This window comes from Crocodylus porosus, unplaced genomic scaffold (assembly GCF_001723895.1).
Source record: "Crocodylus porosus isolate Cpor-Errol unplaced genomic scaffold, CroPor_comp1, whole genome shotgun sequence".
In the NCBI taxonomy this organism is placed as follows: domain Eukaryota; kingdom Metazoa; phylum Chordata; order Crocodylia; family Crocodylidae; genus Crocodylus; species Crocodylus porosus.
Window position 1 is genome coordinate 6,081,648 of NW_017728934.1, and position 26,725 is coordinate 6,108,372.

A 26,725-nucleotide genomic window follows, 5' to 3' on the forward strand; every position below is an offset into this window, starting at 1 on the left:
AAGCACTGGAACAAGCTACCCAGGGAGGCTGTGAAATCTCCATCCTTGGAGATGTTTAAGACACTGCTAGACAAAGCCTTGGCTGGGATTATAGTTGGGGATGGCCCTGCTTTGAGCAGGGCGTTGGATGAGATGACCTCCTGAAGTCCCTTCCAATCTTAATTTTCTATGATTCTATGAATATCAGCCCAGAGCTGGCAAAAGTGTTAGGTAATGGCCAAGGCGACCTCCAGCACCATGGGGCATTCCCCAAGTAAGTGCAAGGTGCAGTGAAGGGACCTGGGGCTCTTCTAACACTGGGGCATGGGAATGGAGGAGGCCAGGAGCTACCCCTGCTCTCACACCACCTCCTCTGCTCAGTCAATGGCAAAGTTCAGGCCTCTGCTTAATCCTCCTTTGGGCTCCCTGCACAGTGCCAGCTCTGCACAGCTCACCTCAGGCCAAAAGGGCAAGGAGCAAGAATGTGCCCTGGCTGGCCTAGGAGCGTAGCAGGGAGGAATGCAGTTCTGTCTATCCCAGTCTGTCTACCCCGATCCTTCCCACACAGCAGTGCTGGTCCTACCTGGGGACGTGCACTCCACGGGCACAGGGACTGCTGCCCCGTCAGCCCAGCCTCACAGAAAAACACTTCCGACCAGCACAGGCAGCAGCAGAGAACCCAGCCTTGCAGGAGCCAGAGTGGAGGGAACATGCCAGGAGCAGCCACTGGGGAAGGCAGCTGGGGAAGAGGAAGAGAAGCCAGGACACTGCAGGAAGTGGTCACAAGAGATGCCAGGTGTGAGGGACACTGCAGGAAGCATCTGCCAAGGAGGCGGGCATGATGCCACAACTGGCCAGGAAAAGGAGCCAGCAGAGGTGCTGAGTTATGGGTGGCCTGACAGGGCAGGTGCTAGGGACAGATATTAGCTGTGCCAGCGAGGGCCCAGAATTGACTGGGGGGGAGGGGGAGGTTGGTTGGCAGCACCTGCCCTGAGACCCCAGCATTGCCCTGTACTGACATTAGCCCTGCTCCTTGTTCTCAGGGTGCTCCCTCAGCCAGTGGGTTCAGCTACCACGTGCCTGGCTGCATGCTAGAAGACTGGTCAAGGGCAACCTGCCCCTGTGCCTATGCCATCTGGCTCCCTGTGTTAGAAGCAGTGCCCAGTGTGTTCTGCCCTCTCTGGATCCCAGTTCCCCCAACCCCCGGCATCTCAGGTCCCTGCTTTGTTGTCCCCTCCTGCCCTGGCCCTGGCCCTGGCTCCCCACACTGCCCGCCCTTCTGGCCTGGTGCAGCCCCTCTCCACACAGACGTACCGCACCACACACACAGTTACAAAACGATCATGCATTAGAAACTGAAATTCTGCTGGGAGGGCTCCTGGGGGCGCTGAGGCTCGGCTCCCTGCAGGGCGGCCGCCCAGGCCCGGCAGTTCGGCCTCGCTTCCTTGGACTCTTTGAAAAGAAAGAGTCTGGGCTTGGGAAGTTCTATCCGAAAATGCCGCCGAAGGTGGAGGCGATGACAATGCCCAGCACCACGCAGCAGATAATGATCATGATCTTCTTCTGCTCAGGCCCATTCCCGCAGCACCAACAGGGGAGAGAAGGGGAGACAGTATTAGTTAACAGCAGCACACACACCCTAACCCTCCCCTGCTGGGGACCCGACTCAGTCTCCACTTGTGATGGGCTCTTTGCCGTCTCCAAGCTCTCCTCTTTAGTTTGTGTTTCTTGTAGTACTGGGTGGTGGGGCTCCACTTCAGAACATGGAGGCCTAGGGCACTTCATGGACACAAGGCAGAGTCCCTGCTGCCATCTGGGCGCATTGTTTCCCAGGAAAACTCAGCGTGTGCTGAGCACTGACTCCAGCACTCAGTCAGGCCCCCTGGAGCTGACTGACCAACTCCATGGGCTCCGATGAGGGGTCAGATGAAGGCTTGCCCTGCCAAGACACAGCCCAGTCCCCTGCACAGCAGTCAAGTCAGGTGCCACTCCTTTCCCTCAACCTGAAGACACCTTTGCTCCTGGTTTGGGGCCCAGCGTAGGCAAGAGCTGTGATGCCTGGTCTATGGCACCAGGGGGAACTCCTCTCCTACACTCCCTACCAGCTCAGCACTAAACAGGCAGGGAAAGGACACAGGATTCCCAGCCAAGGAGAGTGAAAATATGCATAAAAACCTGGTGCCAGCTGGCTGGCATTCTGCTCTTGTGCACATGCCCCCCGCTCCTCCCCACCGGAGAAGGCTGACTCCACACCCCTTGCAGCCAGCAGCCGGAACACCCCACTGAGATGGCTGCTGGTAGCAGGGACAGGCCACTGGTGTCTACTGGGGACAAGGGCCAGGGTTCGCTCCCTGCTGGGTGGGACAGTGACTGGCTCACACCTGGAAGCCTGGAGAGCTGGTTCATGCTCCCCAGGATGGCAGGGGGCATTCCCAGCCAGCAGGTGACAGGGTGCAGGGTGCTGCATGCCCATGGCTGAGTCCAGGTGATCACAGTACTCACCCGTCGGGCTTTGCTCTGGTACTTAACAGCTTTTTTGGTATCAGACACAGCCCTCTCCACATAGTCCACGGAGTGCTCGACATTATACTCGATGCGGTCGATCATCTCACCCTGTGTGGCACAGGAGAGAATACGCACACACACACACGTACACACTGGTGTGAGCTCCAGGCACACTCCTCCGGTTGCTCCCATTACCTGCTGCTGTCAGGCTGCAGAACGTGCTGCCTACCCTAGGGTTCGCCTTGGCACCTCACAGACTTCGGTCTGGCCACAGGGGCTTCCCATTCCAGCATGGTCACTGCTGCCCCTAGCACAAGGGAGAGAGACAGAGGCAGAGAGAGAGAGAGCCTGAGTGTTCATCCCAGCCCTGCACTCGGAGCACAGAGCTGGGCTCAGGTTTCTCCTGGGAGCAGGCATTGAACCCCAGGACATTTGGGGAAGTAGTCCCACGGTACACAGGGAGGTTTGCATACCACCCACAGGTTTCCTTGTGCCCCCAGCACTCTGGACCCTCCAGCTTCTTAATGGCCAGACCAGGGCAGTTGTCTTGGAGTTGTCTTGTCCAAGGGAGGTGGCTTGTTTGGGGAGTGGGGAAGGGAGGGGGTTGCTCTCTGGGACAAGCCTTGGCAGCAGCCAGACGACACTCCCCACACACTAGTGCATGGAGTGATTGTTCCTGGCTGCACTATTCCTGCTTGGCCTAAACAACAGACAGCCTTGGAAGCTGTTGTTTCCTCCAGCCTGGGACTGTCTCGTCAGTGTAGAGACCCTTAGGAGGCCATGTCAGGCTATGGCATTGGGGTTTGTCATTGACTGAACAGGAGACACTGAAAAGCAGGGACAACTAGTCAAAGCCACCAGACAGCATGGACCCACAACATCAGACCATGACAGGACAATCACAAAGCTACAGGCATGCACGGACAGGGATCCCTGCTGCTGCCCCCAGCACACCACCGGCACGCATCTGCCAGGACTCAGGAGCCAGCTACCCTCTCTGGAGTGCTCTGCACCACTGCTGAGTCCCAAGGCAACTCCCCAGGTCAGGCCCCAGGATTAGGGGCAGCAGTTCTGTGTGCCATTCAGACACAAGACTGAGGGGCACTGAGTAGTGTACCACTCCCAATAGCACCAGTGCCAGCCTGGCCCCTGCCTGCATGGCAAGTTTCCGCTCCTGCTCCCTGAGAAGGGTGGTTACTGAGGTAGCATTTGTTGGCCAGGGAACAGCAGGGACACGTGGCAGGTTTCCTTCCTTCCCCTGTCTCTGGCACAGCTGGAGGGGCAGGCTGTGCCTAGGCAGAGCTGTCCACAGTAGATGTCATCTGGGTCATGGACTTTCTCTGCAGGATCAGGTGCTGGCCTGTTTGAGAGGCAGGTTCGAGTCCCACAGGGCCTCATAGTACATTCTAGGGAGCTGTGTGCAGCCTGGGGCTCTGGCCCCTCAGCCAGAGGCTGCCAGTGGTGCTGTAATCATGGCTCACCATATCGATGAACACACAGCCACTGACAGGGCTCAGGAGTGAGGCTGCCAGACCAGTAGCCAGCAGAAGAGTCACCATGGTCCCTGCCTAAGTAAACGGCCTCAATAGCAGCGTAGCACAGGATCTGCTGGAAGGTGGAAAAAACCAGCATGAAGGAGAGACACTGACTATGTGTGTCCAGACAGGCTCTGAGCTCAGGATGTGCCTGGAGGGGCTGACTAAACCCTATAAGCATTAAACACAACCTCACCCTTCGCTCTCCCATACAACATCTGGGCCACCCCTCCAGCCATAGGAACACTTTGCTCATACACTCAACCCAAAGGGCCAATGGCTGCTCCCTCCACCCATCCATGTCTGTCCCAGGCCCCATCCCTCAATGGCTGGAATCATCCCCACTCCTCAGCTGCCCAAGTGCACCAGTCTGCCCTCAAAGGGTTGGGTGTTTGGAGATCAGATCCTCAAGGGCTGGTGAGATGAGGCAGGGGCCTCCAAGAGCCTGCATTTCTATTCATGACAGGTTGCTGTTACCTCAGGAAGTCACCCAACTTCTCCAGGACTCTTGTTTTCCATCTATGAAGGGGGTTGATGCCTGAGAGCATCAGGTGTCATTCCAGGTGTGCACTGAGCCATGCTCCTCTCAGGATATGCAGCAGCAGCAGGTGGAACATGCCACAGATGACCCCTGCATGCGCAGGCATTTGCACTGCATCTCCTGATGCTGAGAAGCCCTCATGCTGGGATGTAGTGATTCGCTGTATGGTCAGGCAGCACCGTGGTGTGATTCATAAGTGACCCAGCAAGACAGGCTCACAGGATATGGGAGATCCCAGGGCACTTAGACTGTCTCGGCATTTTGAGTGGTTGGTGCCTTCTCCAAAATGCTGTACTGCTGCAGAAGGGCATTATTTTGTTTTATGCACCAGGTACGTGGGGCTGTGGCTTTGGCCCTAGCATTGCCTGCAGCCCTTGTGCTTGCCTGGGTGTATACTGCAACCCAGGGGCTGGTCCTACTACAGAGTCCCACCAGACAGGGTACAGTGCTTGGAACTGGCGCAGCAGTTAGAAGGGCAGTGCCACCACCACGTGTGGTGCACGGGCAAAGCTGGAAGCAGTGGGAAGGTGGACACCAAGAACACTGAGTGACCAGTTTCCTGGGACTGGGGAGGGGTCACAGCCAGCCAGGGGGCTGCCCATTGCACAGCAAGGAGTACCAGGCTTCTGCTTTCCACACAAGTGATGGCTCACAGAGGCACTGTCACAGGCCTAACCCTGGGCATGAAGCAGTGGCAAGAATACCTGCCCCTTGGCTGTGCCTGTCCCATGGCCAGATGTGGGTGGGGATGGGCTTTCCCGGGGAGCTGTGTGACTAAGCGTGAGCCTTATTGTGCTAGTGAGGTTCTGCCCTCCCTGGGTAGGAGTCACTCTTCAGCAGTGCAAAAGCTGAGCCCGAATGCAGCACTGGGTGCCCTATGCTCACCTGCAGCCCCTGTCCACTCCCTTCAGGATCCAGCCCACCATGTGTGGAGACAATCCACTCCCAGAACCAGCCAAGCTTCTTTCTTGCTCCCAAAGAGAATGCAGGCCTGGGACTGTGATTTCTGGGAGTTAGGTGTAGCACCCAAGGTCTCAGGCACATGCTCAGCTGAGGCTAATATTTGCACTGCATGGACTGGGTGCACCTGGGACAGAAAGCCTGGGAGTGGGCAGTGGTGGCACCAACAGGAGACAGGCTGAACTAGCCATCCCCTTGGCAGAGACCTGCCTGAAGTAAGGAAACCACAAAACACAGAAGGGATTTGCTGGAGGGAAGAAGCCTCCCAGCTTCCTGAAGGCCCCAGCCCACACCTGTGTGGATGCTGCCTCGTGGTGCCAGTGCATTGCAGATGCAGCCTGAGTTGGCTATGGAGGAACATACATCACTTCTTCCTTCTCATTTCCCTGTGACGTGAAGTTTTTGTACATGGAGCTGCCTGGCTGCACAGGCCCCTGCTCATATCACCTGCCCTGGGGTGACAACCTGCCCACCCTGACACCAAGAGGAAGGCTAGTGCAGAGGTCCCAGGCAACATGCTGGATCTAACCAGGCATCCCTGTGTGCACCTCATGCATTGCTGCCCTGGGGACTGAGGGCCTTCTGCCCACCAGGTCACACACTGCTACTCATAGCTCTTCTTTGTCCTTGGATAGTTTCTGCATGGGACAAACATTCACAGTATGAATATGAGCCAGTTGTGCTGATGCTGTAGCCAGCAGGGCAAATAACACCCTGGCATGCATCAATTGATGCATCTCCAGCCAAACCAAAGAAGTGATTCTTTTGCTCTACTCATCATTGGTGAGACCACAGCTGGAGTACTGAGTCCAGTTCTGGGCACCACACTTTAACAAAGATGTGGTAAAGCTTGAGAAAGTCCAGAGAAGGGCCACCCATACGATGAGAGACTTGCATGACAAACCATACGAGGAAAGGCTGGGGGACCTGGGACTCTTCAGCCTGAAAAAGAGAAGGCTGGGACGGGACTTGGTAGCAGCTTATCGCTACCAAGAATAGCACATCAAGGGCTCGGTGAACAACTGTTCACCAGGGCACCCTTGGGGAAAACCAGGAGTAATGGCCACAAACTCCTGGAAGACCATTTCAGGCTCAACATGAGGAAAAACTTCTTCACAGTCAGGGTGTCCAGACTGTGGGATAAGCTCCCTCCAGAGGTGGTGCAATCGCCTACCCCAGAAATCTTCAAGAGGAGACTGCATGGTCACCTTGCTGGCATCACCCAACCCCAGTTATCTTTCCTGCTTGGTGGAGGGGGCTGGACCTGATGATCTTCTGAGGTCCCTTCCAGCCTTACAATCTATGAAAGCCACAGACATATGCAGGGAGCACAGGCCATGCAGTGAGGCATGCAGGTGACTGGCACAGAGCGGGATGCATATTACCTGCTGGCTGGGACATTTCCCTCCACGATTTGGTGGCAGCATGTCAGGCAAGAACAGGGGTCAGGAAGGGTCATGTGAGCAGGCACAGGCCAGGTCCCAGGGAACTGCCCTCTATGGGCAAGGAAGCCTGCCCCACATGCACAACGCACTCTGCCTGTGGAGACCTGGCCTGACTCAAGGTAGTCCATACCCAAGGGAGCACAGCATGAGCTCCACCGGAAAGCAAGCTCCAGGACTATCCCAGTGGGGCACAGCCCTTAGTGCATCCAGTGGCTGCTGGAACCAGTCAGGGTCTGAGCAGAAAAAAACAGAGACCCAGTATGGGACGCTCATTTCCCAAAAGTACTGGCAGTGGGTGTCCTGGAGTAGGCAGCCCCTTAATGAGAAGGTCATGTATCACCCCCACAGCCCTTGGGCTGGGCATCTTCTCTGGGGCTCCAGCTCTATGCCCTCCCATCTTAAGGGCCTGACTTGGGACCACCAGGACAGAAGCTTGTCACTTGCTCCCTCCTTCCACTGCTAGCCAGAAGGTCCCCGCTGGGATCTGTCAGCACATGGCGACCCTTAGCTCCAAGGTGGAGCACAAGGAGCAGTGGCCAGCAAGCCCATCCTGTATTCTGAAGAGTGCCACCTGGACAGCCTAGAAAGGCCACACTCAGTCCTGCTACAAGCAGCTGAGTCTCCACCAGACCAATGGAAGGTGCCTGCTTGCAGAAAGGCTTAACAAGGTGCATGGATGTCTTGCTAGGGCTACGCATGCCAAAGCCAGGTGCTTCTCTTCAACTCCAGTGTTTGGGCATGGGTAGGACCCCAGGGGAGAGGGCCCTATAATAGTCCCCTTACCCCAGACCAGACAGGATTTTGTTCTTTGGTCTGTATTTTCTGCACCAGGTGGGGCTCTTCAAGCTGCCTGTTCAGCCAGAGGCCCTAGGAAGCAGCAGGGAGCTGGACCCCCAAGCAGCATGCGGTGGGCACTACTCTGGATCTCTCACCTGGCTCTCCACGAGCATTGCCATGTCCATGAACATGTCATGCAGCTCCCGGATGCTGTTCTCCAGCTTGATGATCTCACTGTGCCGCGTCTCAATCTCATTGAGTGCCTGCTTTGTGATGTTCGAGTCCATGATGATCTGTAAGGAGAGGAAGACAGGGATCATGCATCTGGCTCTTGGGCCCTACCCCTAGGTAGCTTCCCTGGTTCATGGGCTCACTCTGTAGGGAGCCCTCTGGGTGTGGCTCTGCTGTCAGTGGGTGACACAGGACACTTCCTGTGTGCTGTGAGGACCTGACCAGGTCATGCAACTTAGCCAGTTCAGGCCACATTGACTAAAGGCATAAGCTTGTGCATGAAGGTTACAGACACCAGAGGTGACAGACACCAAGATGCTAAAGGACCTGTAGGTAAGCACTAGTGCCCAACTGGCAAGGGCGGGTGCAATTACAGTGCTTTCCAGCAGAGCATGAGCAGCTGGGGCTGATGGATCGGAGGTTAGCTGGGGTGACATAGGGCTGGCTACATGAGCAAAGCAGTGTGGAGCACCAGAGCAAATAAATCAATAAATCCAAGGCAGGGAAGAGGAGGCTGTGAGGGAGAGTGGGGAGTACAGGCACAGAAGGGTATGCAGCAAACAGATTCTATGCTGTGCCCATTCATTTTAAGTCAATACCACCTGGGCATATATTTTACAGCAGGACTGCTCTTTGGCTTTGGAAGAGATGGTGGCCAGGGAACAATCTGACTGTAAAAGAGCTTTCAACTGACTCAGCACTAACCATGATTCATGTAATTGCCCCTACATGGCTAATGTTGACTTATAGCCATGGCAGGGACTTGTGTTCTGTCCCTGCAGTGAGCCTATCTTGTCCCACTGACCTTAACACCGGCTCTCTAGAACAGACTAGACCCACTAACTGGACCTGGGAACAGAGCTGTCGGCCCCCCCGCCATTCCCTGATTTCAGGCTGAGGCCACTCCCTGCCTGCTCTCTGAGATAGCTGCCTAGGCTTTCCAGCACAAGCTCTGAGACTAGACTCACAGATGGTTAGTCAGTTTGGTGGGTGCAGATTTGTATCCTCCCTCAACACATGCTTGTGCTGTGAAGAAAGCTGCTTTGTGACTACATCCATCGGGGGGGGGCTGCAATAGGTCCAAGCCTGGCATGTGCTCCTAGCGCAGGTGCAAACGGCAGGGCAGACTCCATCAGGTGGATGGTCTGGGTGTCACTGTACGCATGTTTAGTTGTCAGAATCTTCCCCTAAGTTGTCTTAAAAGTCTGAGATTGAAGCTTGGGTTTGAGACCCAGCAAAATGCCTGTGCACCTACCCCAGAGGAGAAAATGGCTGGATTTCCGCTCTCCAGCATGTCTTCCAGCTCCTCACTGGTCGTAGTCCTACCAGCTGCAAAGAACATCGAGAGGTCAATCATCAGGAACCAACTGGGGCTCCCCAAGTGCCCCTTTCCTCAGCTCCATGCAGCCGTGAGCTAGATACAAACACAAAGGGCCAGATGCACCTTGCTTTAGCAGCAAGCTTGCATCCAGTGGTTTCTTGGAGAGGAAAGCAAACGAAAGTGTTATTAGTAAGCTCTTCAGAAGACCTCCCTGGCAACTGACTGGCTTTGTGGTATGCCACACAGGGGGCCAAATCCTTTACCTGGAAGGAGGTAAGGAGCTTGTGCCCAACAGCTCCAAGACTGTAATCTACGGTTCAGCTGGTGGGAAGGATTGCTGGAGGTGGCATCACTGGTGGGAAGCATCGCTGGAGGTACTCATTCAGACCCAACTTCCCACCAGCTGAACTGTGGCTAAACAACCCTGGTAGTCCTAGCTTGTACTGCCAAGGATCTGGAGTCAGCTGAAGGGCTTGTGTTGGAATAGCCCCATGCCCCTTTAGCCAACACCACCGCTGGCTCCTTGGCTGCCAGTTACATCAGAAGCGTTCAAAGAGAGCTCACCTTCCACACCACCAACAGGCAGAAAGCTTCTTGGTATAGAGGTTGCACTCAGCCTCTCAGCTTAGTGCTCTGGGTTTCTGGGTGCTTCTAGCAGAAATCTCTTATGCTTAGTGAGTGAATTGCAGAGGCCTGGCTTTCTGGTTCCCCTCAGGCCTGTCCCCTAGGCAGGAGGGGCCAGGGGCTCTAGGACAGGAGCTGTCTGATGTGATCTGTGGGCTGCTGGCCTTTCCATTTCAAGTGTTTTCTAGGTTCAGGGCCTTCTGTGTCTCCCTGGTGGTGGTGATGATGTGGAGAGCAGGACCTGTTTCTGCTGCGAGGGAAAAGCGTTTCTCTAGAGGAGGTGGAAAGATGCTATGATCTTCAGGAAGCAACCTAGTCAAGGCGGTAGGAGCTGCGGACACTAGGACCAGGATGTCTAATGGGGCTGAATTAGTTACTCAGGTCTGCGTACCACCACTACTTCCCTAATTACAGAGGAGCAGACTGAAGAGGGGCACAGGCCACTTCAGCACATGCCCCCACCTGCTCACTGGTCACTCTCCCCTGTGGCCCTTCTCTAGAAGCAGAAGAGCAATTATCCTTAATGCATGATTAACCCCCCTCCAGGTGCCAGCCTGCAGGGCCTGCTCACCTTGCTCCTCAAGAGGGGAAGGGGTGGGTGCAGTGAGTCTTCAGAGCTCATCTGCATCAGTGCTTCTCTGGCCGTGATAGAGGGTGTCAGAGAGAGCCAGGCTGGTGCTCTTGGCAAAATTATTTCCAGTTCCATCACAGCCCAGGACTGAGCAAAGGCTGGTATTCCCAGGTCCCATTTCTAAGCCTGCATCTCTGACTTTATAACCAGCAATTTTTAGGCACAGAAAAGCTGTTCTATAATCTTTCAACTAGGTGTTAAACCAGCTGATTGTCTTCCTCTGAGTTCTGCGCTGCAAAGCACAAGGTAGGCAGTTACAGCCTTGCCCCATGGGGCAGGAGGAACCATTGGGGAGGGGGTGTCTCACTTTATTGGATATGCTGGAGAGTACAGCACTCACAGAGCCCTCCTGGGCCTTGCCTCTGCCTTGCAAGCACAGGGTGATGTGTCTCCCTCTGAATTGCCTTCAGCCTCTCCTCTCCCCTTCATCTCCCCATGGTGGATGCTGCTGCAATATCTCCCTCCCTCCTTCCCTCCCACCGCTTACATCCTTATTTTTCTGCTTCAGCATCTGCCATCTGCTTCTCAAGCTCCCGCTCACCCCTACCTATTCATATAGATACTCCCACACCATGGAGGCAGTGTGACACATGTACAGGACACCTACCCATGGCAGCACAAACCTACCAGCCAAAGCCCAGTTGTAAAGACTGAGGGAGGCTGGTCCAACCAAGGATTGCTGGGCTGGTTGGATTCTGCCCTCCCTGGCACAGCTCACAGGCTGCCTCACTTGTAGTCTCTCAAGCAGGTGTCTGATAAATGTGGAGCCTCCTCCTCTAAATGCCCCTGGCTGCTGGAGGAAGCTAAAAGAGTCCCTCTCCTCCTGCTTCCCATCTGTGCCTGCCCAGCATCTCAGCCCCTCCAAGCAGGAAGTGGTCAAAGCATCATGTACTGCATCTTCTCCATGCTGGACTGTCGCAATTGGTGGCATGTGCCTCAATAGCTTCTTATGCATTTCAGGATGAAGTCCAAAGGCTAGACTGATCTACGAGGCTCTTACCAGCCAGGTTGCTGGTGATATCAGACACCCCTTCTGCATCAAGCCTTGCTAAGTCAACCCTACTCTACAAGGATATTACTAGGGAGAAAAGCATTGAGGGCAGAACATTCTCCATAACAGAAGTACCATGCTTACAGTATGTCACATATCAAAATGCTCCACCCAATGAGCATCCAAAGATGGTCAAGACATCGCCCCAGGCATAGCAGCCAATCAAGCTGGCTTGGTTAAGACATACTAGCTTCTGTAGCCAAGGGCACACAAGGGAGCAATGTGGCTACCATCACATCTGGCCACCTTAGACTCCCCAGCCCAAATGGCCAGGTACCATTTACAGCTGGGTTGACAGGGTACAGCCTTTGGTATGGGTCTGTGACAGGGTTCAAACTTTGGCTCCTGAAGTCATAGCAAGACACCTTAACTTCCTTTGCTGCCGCTCCCAAAATGTGCATCCTGACTGGCATGAAAGGGCCTCATCATCCTTACAGCCTTCCCCAAACAAGTAGGTCAATTCTGAGCCCAGAAAGTAGGAAGAATCATCTTGTAGAACTACTGGTCCTTTCACCAGATTGTATTCAGTGCTTGAGTCTACAGTGGTAGGTGCCAAAGAAGACCCTAAAGTAGAGATATAACTGACTAAACCAGGCTGCTGATTGGACAAGGGAGAGAGCACGTGGCACATGCAGCAGAACTCATGACTTTGAGGGCAATCCTCTGCTAACCAGCATGGAGGTCATTGTTCTATGCTAGGCTCTGGGGTGGCAAAGGAGGCAGGTCTAAACCATGGCTGCTATTTTAAATGAAAAATAATTGCAGTAAATGAATTAATTCAGAACAAACTGCCTGTAAAGAGCTTGCCACGCGCTGCATTTCAAATGCCTAATTTCAGTCAACTCTCTATGTATGAAATGCATTGGAGAGGTTGTAAACACTCTTCCACTGTCCCCCCCACTCCACCACCTCTTCCTGAATTTTGCAGTATCTGCTGCCATACCAACAACCGGTATTACTGTCATTGATGTATTTCAGCACTGCCTCTTCTACGGGGTCCAGTTCTCAGGTGAGAGGGAAAATTCCCACACCTACACTGCAGACAAGTATGGGTGTGTATCCTCCTCCTGTGCACTGGCCCTAGGAGGTGTGCTGGACAGTCTGCAGACTTGTTTAAACTATGAGGTGTTAAGAGCAAACCTTTCACCTCTTTTTCAGTTTCAATGCCCTCTATTGCCATATCTTGATTCCAATGTTAATGAGTGTTTCTGCAGAGATCAAAGTGGGATAGTGGGTCCTGTCAGGCTTGGGGATAAACAGATGTCACCAAATGAAGTGCATCAACTGTATCAGGATGTATCCTGGCACAGCTAATCTGCTTCAATGGGTAACGTTGTCCTGTTGTCCTGCAGGGTTGGGCCCTTGCTGCTCTCAGGAGTAGCCAGCGCTTGATCATGCAAGAAAATCGTCAGGGTGCACCTCGCCAAATGGGGGAACCCCAGGTTTTCCCATTAGCAGAGGAGTGCCTACAGGATCCTTCGGCACACCTCTTTAATCAGGGAAGCCCTGAGTTTCCACATTTGGAGAGACACATGCCCAGGAAATCTGACTTGGGCATGCCTCTGCAAACAGGGGAACCCAGGCAGACACTCCTGGGGCTTCAGGGAGCCAATCGTGGGTGCCCTGGGAATAGGGATTCCTGAGGCATACAAGACTGGGACACTGCAATCCTGGGAGCACCTGCCTGGGGCAGCTGGAGAATGCAGGTAGCTCTGGGCTGCTCATTCTCCCACCTCAAAGCAAACAAATATTCACTGCAAAACAGTGGCACAACTTTATACCGGCTATATCACAGACACAAATATTGGGCATCTGTGGCACATCAAGGGGCACGGACATCTGTTTGCTTGGCCTTTGTGCTTTCATAAACATTTTATGGTGGCACAAAGGCAATGTCTGTTTCTACCCTTAGAAGATATGCAAAACAATACTGATCCTGAAAGCAAATGCAAGCACCAGATGGCTGGGAAGCTGAAGATGTATAGCAAGCCCTCCTGAACTGATTTAGCCAAACTCCTAGCAAACAGGTACCTATTTGTGTTCCCTGGTGACTAAAAAACCTAAACTAGCTGGTTGGCTTTGTCAGATTCCAAATGGATGCCTAAAAAGGTGAGAAGAGCTAAATTCCATTAAATTCATGCAGCAACACAGAGAAAAAGGAGATGCTAATGACTGTGCAGCTCATTTTGCAATAGATTGTTGAAGTTCTCTCAGCTCTCATCAAGGATTATAATCCTTCTGACATCTTTAATGCTGTTGAGGCTGGTTTATACTGGAAGATTATTCCAAGGGAACATCATTTAAAGACTTGGACATAACAAGCTCTAAAATAGAAAAAAAAGGGTGACTCTACTGATTGCTGCGGTGAAAACTAGAGCCATTGGTTACTGGAAAGAGTAAAAAACCCCAGTGTAAAATATAAAGAAATCAACAGTGTCCTATGAATCAAATGAGAATGTTGTGGATGATAAGATTTATGGAGAGACTGGCTGAGAAAAAAAAAGATGGCTTAATGAGAGCAGGAAACAAAAAGAGCAAATCCTAATATGTTGTGAGAGCTATGCAGCCCACAAGAGAGTGGCATTTGATTACCAAATCCAGCCTCTCTTTCCTGCAACCAAATGCTGCATCCCTTATCTACATCAAGGCATCATTGAAAGCCCCAAGAAACAATACGGATTGCTTATTTTACACCATGTTGTGAATATAATTGCTAGAGGAACCAGTGAGACAGCAACACAGCTGGTGAGAAAACTGTTGCTACTGCATGCTTTACATATGCAAAAAGAAGCCTCGACTGGAGTTAGTGGCCAAACCATTGCAAATGGCTACAAATATGCTGGTTCATTAAGCAAATGACTGACACATGAAACAAAGTGCTTGAGGCTGCTGTTGAGAGTACTTTAAAATGCTGCTTTGCCCCCAGAAATGTAGCTTGAGGCTTCTGATCAATATGTTGCCATAGACAACAATCTTCCTCTACACGAAGAACACAGCTACACTGATATTTATGTCTGTCTCCACATATCACTGGAGAAAATGGCTGATGAGAAAAGAAGTGCACCTCTGACTTTTCCTAAGCATGACTAAGCTACAGATTTTGCAATCACATATAGCAGCAAGTGGGGGGTCTCTTATCCAACATCGTGTATAGTTCACAGATGCTTCCCTATGGACTCAATAGGAAAAATGTGGTGCAAAGACCTGTCTCATAATTTCTGTTTAGAAGGCTCTGATGGGTGCAGAGAGACAAATCAGAAACAGCAGTACTGAAGTACACCAGTATAACTTGTTATGATGTAACTGTCATGTCTACAGGTGCATCAGAAGAGTCTTGCTACATGTGTATAGGTGCCAGTGATTTAGGGTGGGCAAAGTAAGGCCATGAACAGATGTGCTATTTGAAATGCTTCAAATAGTGATGGTGCAGACATTCGTGACCAAAGTAGTGCTTCAAAAATGACTCTTGCTAAACTCCTTTTGGCATGCTTCTAGAAAAGGCTGCATGTTCCAATGATCTTCCAGCATCCCACAGCACTCTGTTCCCTGCCCAGTATCCCCTATGGGGAGTGGGAGGGTGGGAGTGGGGCTGACAGACAATACACACTCTCCTGTGCTCGCAACTGCCTTTGGGAATCTCCAGAGACAAGACAGCAGGCTGAGAGGACTGCAACCATCCCTGCTTTCCACCCCCTGAGATAAAGCACTAACACTGCATGACTCTGCAGCCATTCTGAAGTGCTCAGGGGTGGGACCGGCACTGTACATCTGCATGGAATTGAAGCACACTAAATTTGAAGCCCTCCAGGACTGGGAGTGCTTCAAGTGCATGCCTGTCCATACCCTAACCAGCACACTGCAACTACTGAGTCGTGCTCCCAACCAGCACTTCCCCCTCCCCTTCTAGAGCTAGCCTGTCTCCAGCCTAAATCCTCTCAAACCGAATTACAGTAATGCATTTACAGAAAAGCTTGTAATGCCTATGTGGTTTGTACTGTAAATGAACTCCTTGTAGCTCCATCACTGGTACCAGATACAGTGATGGGGAAATAAATTGCTGTCAAAAACTGCTTCTAGAAGCCTGTCAGTATGTTACCAGTCCTCAAACAGACTAACTCCCAGCATTTTTTCAAGGCTTCTAATGCTCACTTTCGTGGCTGCTACTAGAAACTCCTAGAATTTCCCCTCATTTCAAGGCTTCGAACAGCAGCCTGGAAACTAACCACTGAAACCTTGAGAAATGGCAGCAGCTAGTCAGTGCTGTGGCTGCAATGCTCCAACAGCATGTCCTGCATGCTGCTTGCCTTGCTTCGGCAATAGGAGTGCTCCAGGTAAGTACACAGCCTGTCAGCCGTCCTGAGACTATGCACTGACACTGCACAGGCTGTCTTTATCTCGGGTCTTTTATCTCCAAAGTGCTTCTGATCCCACAATCAGGGAAACGCTGCTGCTCTGGAGTGGAGGATAATGGCCAGCTCCAGCACAGGACATTGCAACATGCCTATGGTGGCTGGAGCTGGCTGGTCTCACTTTTCAAAGGCCTGGAGAGGGCAGGCATTGTACTGCATGGGGTGCCTGGCCCAGAGCTGCCAGGACAGAGGTGCCAGCGGGGTCTCCCCAGGAGCCACCACACAACAGCCAACTTGTACTGTCAGGACTCTCTTAGCTGTCAGAGGAATGAACAGGCAGGGGCTCAGCATCCCGGCACATTCAGGATCCACTGCCTGCCTCCAGCCTGAAGAATATGAAAGGAAGGGTGTCTGAATACAAAACTGGCCCATGACAGGGGCTGGCAGTGGGCAGGGAAGGCTGGAAGAGAACCAGCCTTGAGAACCAGCGACTCCATCCTCCCTGCCTTGGAAAGCACAATTGCCGCACATGTGCAATCAAGGCCCTGTGTGGCAGGGGGAAAAGCTGGGTCTCTCCTCACCTTCTCCCTCACCAAGAGAGGAGACACTGAAGCTTCAGCAGGCTCATCTTGAAGGTGAAGGCAAAGGCAGTTCCCATGCTTCAGAGGCATGAGAGCAAGGGGGCACCCATGGAAATGCACCTGCCGCCATGCAGAAGGGAAGGCCAGGAGCAGAAAGCATCAATCACTGCAGTGTTTTCTGAGAACCAGCAAACCATGCAGTGATGCGTGTCCCTCTGAAGAGCGCTCCCTCACACACACACATCCTGGAGGGAGCTGCTGGGGCTAGGAATTATCTGCAGCCTGGCACAGAGGAATATCCCACATGCCGAGGGGAGGAGAGGGATGCCTAATCAGCTGTGACAGCTGCAAAGCACTGTGAAATCTGTACTGTTCAATCAGTGGTGTGTATGTCGCACCCGCTGGGGACAGCAACTAATAAAGTCATTGCACTGACATTGGGGACACCCACGTGCTGCCCTGCCCTGCCGTGGCTCACTCCACCGCCACAGCAGGACACTATGACAGCACTTCAGAGGTTGGAGGACATGTCTGGCTGTAACCATTTTAGCCCAATCTGAGTCACCAACTGCAGGCAGGATGAGGGACAGCGCAGAGAAGGCCAGAACACCCCTTCCCCACCCAACTAGTGCTGCATACCGCCTGGGGCAGCTGGCCTCCATTGCACAGCCAGGTGAACGTTGCTGGGCTCTACGCAGAGGCCTGACTAGCACCTGTTCTAAGTAGGTGGCTGCACCTGCAGATGGAGATTTCTGCACTGTGATATTATCTTGGACCATCCAGACAGTCTGCATGCAGCTTGTGCACGTGGCTTGGTCATTTTTTGCAGCTTCAGCCTCCCTCTGGGGGTCTGGGTCTCCACCGACACAAGCTGGATAAAGCCACTTGTATCTCTGGCCAAGGAAGGAAACCCTGCCCAAGAACAACCTCATTTCCAGTTCATGGTGGTTTGAGCATACCCTAGGGATGGCTCCAAACCAGTCCTGGCAGACCCACAAGACTCTACCTCCTCCAGTTGTCATGAGCCAGTTAATTCTGCCTGGATAGTCTAGTGCTGTTCGCTGGCTCTGTATGGCAAGGGCCCTGGGCTCTGCACAGAAAGAAAGGCTAGATTAAATCTAAATAGCTGTGTATGCAGCTGGGCTGGCACGCCCCTCTGCTGGCATAATCCTGGGTAGCTGCAGTTGGCATCCTTTCCATCTGGCATTCCATACATAGACGCCGACTCCAAGGGTGCTCCTGGGTTCAGACACCAACCGAAAAATATTAGTGGGTGCTCAGCACCCACAGAGAACCTTGCAGATGTTTGGAAAAAAACCCCAAACCTCAAAAAACATACTTTACCAGAAGCAGCAGCACGTTACTTCAACCCAGCTCTGCAGTGTCTGTAAAGACTGGGGGCTTCTGCGGGGCTTTTTAGCTCTGTTAGCTAAGGCTGATTCAATCAGCTATTAGATAAAAGTGCCAAAAAAGTCCTACTAAAGCACACAATCTTCAAAGACACTGCAGAGCCAGGCAGAAGTAATGTGCTTCCTCTTCTGGGCATGCACGGGGCTCAGCATGGGAACATGGCGAGTTAAAAGTAAAGTGCCTTTTTGGGATATTTTATATACACCTGCAAGCACCCACCAGCAAAAACCAAGTCGGTGCCTATGATTCTACACCTTCTCCCTGCCCCTTCCTTCTATTTGCCTGCCTGGAGGCATGAGATCAGCCTGTGGAGCAGCATGCCACGTTTCCTGATGGCTCAGGTAGAGGCAGGAACCAGTAAGGAGTTCTCAGTGATTCAGAGGAGGAGACCTCCTCGCTCTGCCCCTGATCTAGGAGAAGCAGTTTAGTCTGAAATGAACCCAGGCCTCTAGCAGTTCTGGAGCCCTTATCTCAAATTAATCCTGGACAGGTCTGGTCCCCAACACAAGCCTCCAACTCTGTCCTTTGGCCGGACAGGAGAGTCTGGTCTCAAATTTATAACCCCACTGCAATGTGCAACAGGGCCCAGCATCCACACTGCACAGCACTGGGTTCAGACTGGACCAGCTGGTCCCACCCCAACCTTTTTCTCCAATTAGTGGAATACAGGGCCTAGTGCTTGAGTCCTGCAGCTGCTGCAAGGCCCTGAATGTCCATCCTTGCACCTCCAGTCATTCACCCCAGTCTGTCAGGAGGGCAGGGCTGTCCTGGTGCAGAGGCAGATACAACAGCATGTGACAGTTTCCAAGCTCCTTTCTTCTGGTTTGGATCATTTGTGCTAGATGCTAGAAAGAGGTGCGCGGGGGCCGTGAAGGTAGCAGGCAGGAGGAACAGAGACAGATCAGTACTAGCCTTAAGCCTGTTACATTCATAGAGAGGGGTCCAGAGTGTTTTGTCCCTCGAAGGAGGCTCCCACACTGAAAGGAGAGGGCTTGGCACATGCCCAAGGGAGACCATTCTTGCTGGCCCAGTATGAACACTGCACCCAATCCCGCAGCCTGGTGCCATTCCGCAGACTGAACTCCATGGCTGTCTTAGCCTGCTGAGCCCCCATGACCAAACCCGAGAGTAACCTGTGCCTTGAGAGGCACCAAGACCCAATCAGTCTCCATCTCCCCAAAAGTTTTGGAAGAATCCCTCCAGACTTTGAGGATAAAGGTGAGGCACAGGCCTGCTCTGGGATGGAGAGGGGTAACCAGGCTAAGGCCATGTATCCTCTGTCAGAGATGGTTGTTTCTGGAAGTCCTATTGTGAGTGTGCTCTGAAGTGCTGACGTGGCTTTGCTGCAGCCTGTTCCCCTGTATCATCCTGTGAAATTAAATTCACTCATGATCTCTGAAGCCCATTGCTCCTGCTCAGTTTGCACCTCTGGCACCACAATTTCTTTGGGGGTAATTAGTTTTTCTTCAGATGGTATAATGTCCTCTTCTCCATCCTGCAGAGCAGCACTGATCAGATACTGCTCATACATCTACATGGCAAGGAAATGGCAGTAATTACTCTGCAGGTTACTCAGATACTCCACCTTTAATTACACTGGATTCTTTCAGATTAATGGCTAGATAAGGCCCATGAAATTAGAGTGCTGTATCAAGGCTAATGTACAAGACAGGCTTTGGATGGAGGTTGGCCAGGGAGACCAAGGGAAGGACAGATCTTTCTTGTTAACAGGAGAGGGGTTGAGGGAGGCCAGAAAAGAAGATACAAGCCAACGCTAAGAGAATGAACAAGAGCAAACTCAGATAAATCAGAAATGGAGCAGCTAATAAATCAAGAGCACAGAGGTGAATTAGTGCAGCAGTCAGATAGGGCCTGTTTAATGAATGAGAAGTGATGGGGAAGTCCAAGAGCTACACAGATCAGAAGGAAACACAAGAGGCATACTTACCAACAGGTAGCCACAAGTCCTAGGTTAATAAGACTGACTCATTAATGGGTCATTAATTGTGAAAAAGAGCATTTTGCTGCCCCCTGAAGTCAGTGGATGCATCTCAGCACCTGCTCAATCCTTTTGAGCATTCAGTAGAGCACTAAATAGCCCTGTGTCAGCCCCAGTCATTTGTAACCACAAAACATGAACGTAATAGGGTGGCACGGGGTATGAGGGGAAAGGGAAACTGAAGGACAGGTAAGGAAGGGGAAAAAAAATGGTAATGTGGGGAATTAGGAGAAGGTGGCATGAAACTGGGTGTTGCTGAGGTAGGTGATCCAGCCCAATTCATTTATCACCTTTAAGAACCACTGGGGAAGAAGTGAGATAAACAGGATACCTATACAGGCAGTCCTCGGACTTATGACACGATCGGTTCCTGAAAACCGCGTCTTAAGTTGAAACGCTGTAACTCGGAACCAATTTTCTCATAAGAAACAATGTTATAAATAGGGATTGGGTCCTGAACCAAGGTCCGATACCCTATTTTCACCAAAAATACCCCAGAATATTGTACTCGATCAATTATAGATGAGTAATTTAGCTACATTAATGTATTTATATTGTAAATAGCAATTATATTGATTTGGAAGGACTTCTTTGAGGTGACTTTGCTGGCCTTTCTGAAAGACTCTTGGTTGGACTTTTTGAAGGGCCTTCTCAGGAGTCTTGGCTGTAGGTTTTTCTGGAGTCTTGTCTGGTTTCTTAAAGAAAGTGTCCCAGGAAGTTTGGACAGATGTTCTTCAGGGAGATGAGCGACACAGCAAACTTGTTCGCTGGTGTGGTGTCGCAAGAGATCAAGTCGAAACTGATGTCATAAAGTTGAAACGGTGTCAATTTATAAACGTTGTAAGTGCGAAATGTTGTAAGTCGAAACGTTGTAAGTCGAGGGCTGCCTGTACTGCAAATTGCGCTGAAGTCACACGTTCCACAAACACCAATCAAAATAGGCATTATATGTGTTAACACTCCTGGGAACTTCTGAAGTATGTTCTGAATGGTAAATTGAGGCACTGTGGGGTTGAGCAGCTCACTGCAGATCACACAGCACATCAGTGCAAGAACCAGGAAGAGACCTTATCCATTCCTTGATCTGACACCACTAAAACTTTAAACTTCAGTTGTTGGTGGTAAAGACACAGTGGACACAACATCCATGCAATGAATTATTTTTGCTTCCTCAACACAAGACAAGAAAGCTTTTACAAGATAGCTATGAGGACCTGCTCCAGAATAAGAACACTGACGAGAGCTGTATCTCAGATTTGCTCCACCCTTCATTTAACAGCACAGTACAGAAGGAGAAACCTTCCCCACTGAGCAGGCCACCTTGGGATACCCATGTTCTAATGGCTACTAACATCCAAGTGGAAGCAAATGCTTTTTGGGTTCATTTCACTGGCAGTTTCATCTTTGGACCAGAACAGAACAATGAGCCCTGCGATGCAGTATCTTGTTTCCAGCCATGGCCTGCAATAGGTGCTTAGTTAGGTATCTACCGGCTCAAAGAACCCTATACCCCCAAATTATTAGAGAAACTGCTCTGCTGTGATGTGAGGCTGACACTCACTCAGCTGCACCTGCCACTCAGAAATAACATGGTTCACAAATGCAATGTCCAGGAGTGACCTGTATTGTTCTTTTAGGGGAGTGGCACTGAACTTGCCAGATTGCATATGCACAATACCAGCTCCAAGGAGTACAGAACTTGGTCCACACTGTCATGGCAGGTAGGACTCAACAGATGTCTCTGCAGTGCGATGATAACCTTCTACATCCAGTCGCCTGACTCTCAAGCACAAATAAGGACAGATGGTGAAGGGAGAAATTCCAGTGCAGATTTATTTGTAAAGCAGTCACAGTGTAGGATGGAAGTAGGAGTCTCTCCATATCAGTCCTGACTCCTGTGCTGTCTTCACTGCCGTAGCATACTGCATTTGGCCTTAAGCGCTGCACTGGCATCTGTCCATCTCTCCCATCTGTTTTTCTTTTATCAATCTGCGTAGCTTTTGTGCTTCCTCTGTGCCTAGAATGTATTTGCATGTAAATATTATGCATAGCCTCTGCATTACTTGTTTATCCTGTCAGGGGGCTTCAAAGAGGGAAACAGTGAACTAGAGGGTCCACAGCTTTGATGGAGCTCTGGGACCATGCAGCTGCTACTGGCAAAGCTTGCTAGAGACAGCACTAGTTTCAGGGCCTAAGAAGCTGTGCTGCAAAATGCCTGCTGCCAAGAGTTGTGCCAGACATAGGTTCTGAACCTGAATGTGTGCCTAGAGGCACTGAGCCAGGGACAGCACCACTTGAAACAGATGCTAGATAAGCACCCAGAAGAGGGAATTCAACAGGGTTGTATTACTGTAGCAGATAACATTTTATAACCTAGAGTTTTAAAAATCTTTAGATGCCCAAAGATGTACACAGACACCTGGTAACATTTACGGATTTTAAGAGGAAGATACTTAGAAGTCCAGCCCTACTTTCCCATGATCCTATCAAGCACAGGTTGAACAGATGCTTAGCTGGGACGATTTAGTCAGGGATGATCCTGCCTTGAACAAGGGGTTGGAATAGATGACCTAGTGAGGTCCCTTCCAGCCCTATTTTTCTATGATCCTATCAAGTAAGGTCTGCCACCTACTAGCCCTGCCCCTCTAATTAGGCTGAAGGAGCTATTAATTACGATGTTCTGCAAATATTACACTCAGTATTGGAAGAAACCCTGTGGAATAGAGAGAAACACAAATGAGAAATGGAAAATAATGGAAAAGAAGAAAACAATGAAAATGACTTATTAAATAAAATCATAAAACTAGCTGAATAATGAAATATTAATTTGCGAACAATGTAATTCTCAAGTGCCAGAAAAGAATGTGTGTGAATAACAGCAACTGAGGCTATAAAACTAGTTGAATCTATGTCTTATTAAACAGTAGATGGGAAAAAGTCAATGAACAAGCCTTACATAATTAATATTCAGCTCATTCTCAAAACGTTATTAAATATATAATTTTGTTTGGCAAATAGAGGAGCCAAAGTAAGTCAAGGACAAATTATATAAATTCAATTAAAAATAACACTGGGGAAGCATATCATGTAAGATTTAGATTAAATCTCAGGGAAAACTGAGAGACCACTAGGACAATGGAACAAGGTGTTCTGGGATGTCATGATCACATCTCTTTTCAGGGAAGGTTTTTGAGAAATGATGGTTTAGGATAGGGCTGTCCAGCACACGGGGCTGATTTCATTCAGCTCGTGTGGCCAGATATTACCCGGGGGGGGGGCAAGGGGAAATGTTCTTGTGAGGCTCCCTGTGGTCTGGATTTGGCCTGGAGGGAGAGGCGAATTTGACCCCCCTGGTTTAGGAACATTGAGTCATGTAGGAGGCCCAACTAGATGACTAATATAGGTCCATAATGGAATTCCTCCCTTTCTTGATAGGCTATTACATCCCAAAGTCACATTAAAAATACTGTGAAGGTTTCAAAGTCAAACACTCAAATTTAGGAAATGTCAGTATTAATTGTGACCCTGCACGTGCCTTACAATATAGTCTCTTATTATCTATTTGCATGCTATGTTTTCCAGACCTCTACAACTGGAATGTGTTCTTCCCAACTATCTTATGGAAGCTGGGATTCATAGATTCATAGATGTTAGGGCCATAGATTCACAGACTCACAGAAGTAGGGCCGGAAGGGACCTTGTAGATCATCAGGTCTAACCCCCTGCCCTGGGCAGGAGAGAAAAACCGGGCTCAAAAGACTCCAGCCAGGTAGACGTCAAGCCTCCTCTTAAAGCCCCCCAGGGTAGGAGCCAGCACCACTTCCCTTGGAAGTTGGTTCTAGATCCTAGCCGCTCTGACTGTGAAATAGTGCCTTCGGATATCTAGTTTACACCTACACTCTAACAACTTGTGGCCATTATCCCTTGTTACCCTGGGGAGCACTAGGGGGAACAAGGTCTCTCCCATTTCCTGCTGGTCCTCCCTAGTGAGTTTATAGATGGCCACCAGGTCCCCCCATAGCTTTCTCTTACGAAGGCTGAACAGGTTCAGGTCCCATAGCCTCTCCTAGTAAGGCCTGCCCTGCTGTCCCCAGATCATGCGGGTGGCCCTCCTCTGGACCCTCTCGATGCTTCCACATCCCTCCTGAAGTGTGGTGCCCAGAACTGGACGCAGTACTCCAGCTGCGGCCTGAACAGTGTTGCATAGAGGGGGAGGATCACCTCCTTGGACCTGCCTGAGATGCATCTGTGGATGCACGACAAGGTACGGTTAGCCATACTGACTGTGACCTCACATTGTCGGCCCATGTTCATCTTGGAGTCAATAATGACTCCAAGATCTCTTTCTGCCACCGTGCTCTGGAGAAGGGAGTTTCCCAGCTTATAAGTGTGCTGCTGGTTCCTCCCGCCCAAGTGCAGCACCCTGCACTTGTCAGTATTGAAACCCATCATGTTTTTGTTAGCCTACCCCTGTAACCTGTCCAGGTCCTGCTGTAATCTGTCCTTCCCTACTAACGTGCCCACCTCACCCCAACCTTGGTATCATCAGCAAATTTAAACAGGTTGCTTTTCACCCTGTTGTCCAAGTCACTAATAAAGAAATTGAACAGTGCAGGCCCAAGGACCGAGCCCTGTGGAACCCCACTGCCCACGTCCTTCCAGGTCAATACTGACCCATCCACCACCACTCTCTGGGTATGACCCTGTAGCCAATTTGCCACCCACCAGACTGTGTAATCATCCAAGTCACAGCCTCTTAATTTGTTCACCAGTATGGGGTGGGATACCATATCGAAGGACCTCCTGAAGTCTAAGTAAACTATATCTACCCCTTCTCCTGTGTTCAGGTGCTTTGTAACCTGGTCATAAAAAGAGACTAGGTTAGTCAAGCATGAACTACCTGCTACGAACCCGTGCTGGTTTCCCCTCAGCATAATTTTTCCTGCTGGGCTCTCACATATATGAGCCTTAATAATCTTTTCAAAGACTTTACCAAGGATGGAGGTGAGACTGACTGGCTTGGATCCTCCTTCCTCCCCTTCTTGAAAATAGGGACCACACCGGCCCTTTTCCAGTCCTCCAGGACCTGGCCCGTGTGCCACGAGTGCTCAGATATTCTTGCCAATGGCTGTGCAATGACATCAGCCAGTGCCTTCAGTACCCTCGGATGGGGATCATCCGGGCCTGCCGACTTAAACGCATCCAGTCCTTCCAAGTGACTCTGCAACATCTCAGGGTCAACGCTTGGTGGCCTGGAGCCCTGCTGTTGTCTCTCTACAATCCCGTTGTGAGACTTGTCTTGCCCCTCATTTAGGAACCATTTGCTTCTGCCCGTTCAGTAGTGGTCCTATTCCACTCTGGGCCTTCATTTTACTCCCTATATATATGAAAAACAATTTGTTATTATCCTTAACTTGGGATGCCATCCTCAGGTCCACGATAGCTTTGGCTTTTCTAACTGCCTCCCTACAACTGCGAGCTGAGGAGGCATACTCCTTTTTAGTAATTTCTCCCTGTTTCCACTACTTATATGCCCCCCTTTTTGCCCCTAGGCTGCTCTGGATTTCTATGGTTAGCCAAAGAAGCGTCTTGGCCCCTTTCTTCCTTTTTCCCCTTATCGGGATCGTCTCCCTCTGTGCCCAAAGGGATGGAAGTGTATAACCCCCCTGTCCCATCCTTTGTCTCAGAGGTCAGTAGCCAGATTGGCAGAGTTCCCCTGTGAATTCATAAGGTGAGCAGGAAGAAGCCCAGAGGCATAGATTTTTAGATCTGAAGACTAGATCACTGTCTGCTGGCTATATCAACAGGCCTTAGCATTTCCCATGGGTATCTTGTTACTGAATGTATGTCTATAACACTTAGAGCTAGTGAATCCACTCCTTTATTTGCTAGTGTGTTTAATAGTTAGTTGCTCTCACTATTAAAAAAATAATTGCTTGATTTCTAGTTTAAATTTTTTTGGCTTTTACTTCCTGTTTGCATTGTGCCTTATCCATGAGATGAAAATGCACCTGGAATTTTCTCTCCATGAGGTATTTACACACTATAATTAAGTCACCTGTCTATTTCCATTTTGATACATTAAACAGAACAAGCTCTTTCAATCTCTCGCTGTAGGGGTTTCCTCCACCCCTTGGGATTTTTTGTGGCTCTTCTCTACCCTCTCCAATGTTTCACCATCCTTTTTAAAATGTCGACACTAGAGCTATAGGAAGTATTCTTGAAAGCTTTCTTCACAAGGTAAGATCATCCCCTTTTCCTGCTCACTACTCCCCACTAATGCAGGGAAGGATCTTACTAACTCCTCTTATTACAGCATCTCACTAGGAGCTCATGGGCCATTGTCTGTGCATGACCTTTTCAGAGCAATTGCTTTCCTGGATATGTACCTCACACTGCATTCCTTGTTCCTAGACATATGACCTTGTACTTGGATGTGGGCTCCATCAATTATATGCCTCTGCAGCCTTGGAGGAAATCATTATTAGGGGATGCTGTGAAGATTATATATTTCCCAACACGCTTAGCAGCATTGATTCATCTACAATATCTAGCAAATAGGATTTGGGGGGTTTTTTGTTTTAAAAAACACAGTTCAGCAAAAGGGATTAGGATGTGCTTTCAGTGATGCCAAATAGATTTCATAGATTTCATAGACATTAGGGCTGGAAGGGACCTCGGAAGATCATCAAGTCCAGCTCCCCGCCCAAAGGGCAGGAAGTCAGCTGGGGTCAAGGATCCCAGCAAGATAAGCATCCAATTTGCTCTTGAAGGTAAGTAAAGATC

General features: G+C 50.5%; 1 protein-coding gene across 6 annotated transcripts in view; it reads right to left on the reverse strand.

Moving 5' to 3' along the window:
• Positions 1–136: 136 nt before the first annotated feature.
• STX1A (syntaxin 1A) overlaps positions 137–26,725 on the reverse strand; it is a 291,032-nt gene continuing 264,443 nt past the window's right edge. For 2 of the 6 annotated variants that reach the window (XM_019546397.1, XM_019546398.1), the window contains 3 exons: positions 9,229–9,302; positions 7,898–8,035; positions 137–2,592 (listed from right to left, as the gene is read on the reverse strand). In XM_019546397.1, coding sequence (XP_019401942.1) covers positions 2,092–2,592; positions 7,898–8,035; positions 9,229–9,302 — 713 coding nt within the window. In that variant the 3' untranslated portion in view covers positions 137–2,091. Of the gene's footprint in view, positions 2,792–6,905; positions 7,199–7,897; positions 8,036–9,228; positions 9,303–26,725 lie in introns of all 6 variants that reach the window. The other 4 variants (XR_002103079.1, XM_019546399.1, XR_002103078.1 and 1 more) reach the window with 4 other exon arrangements.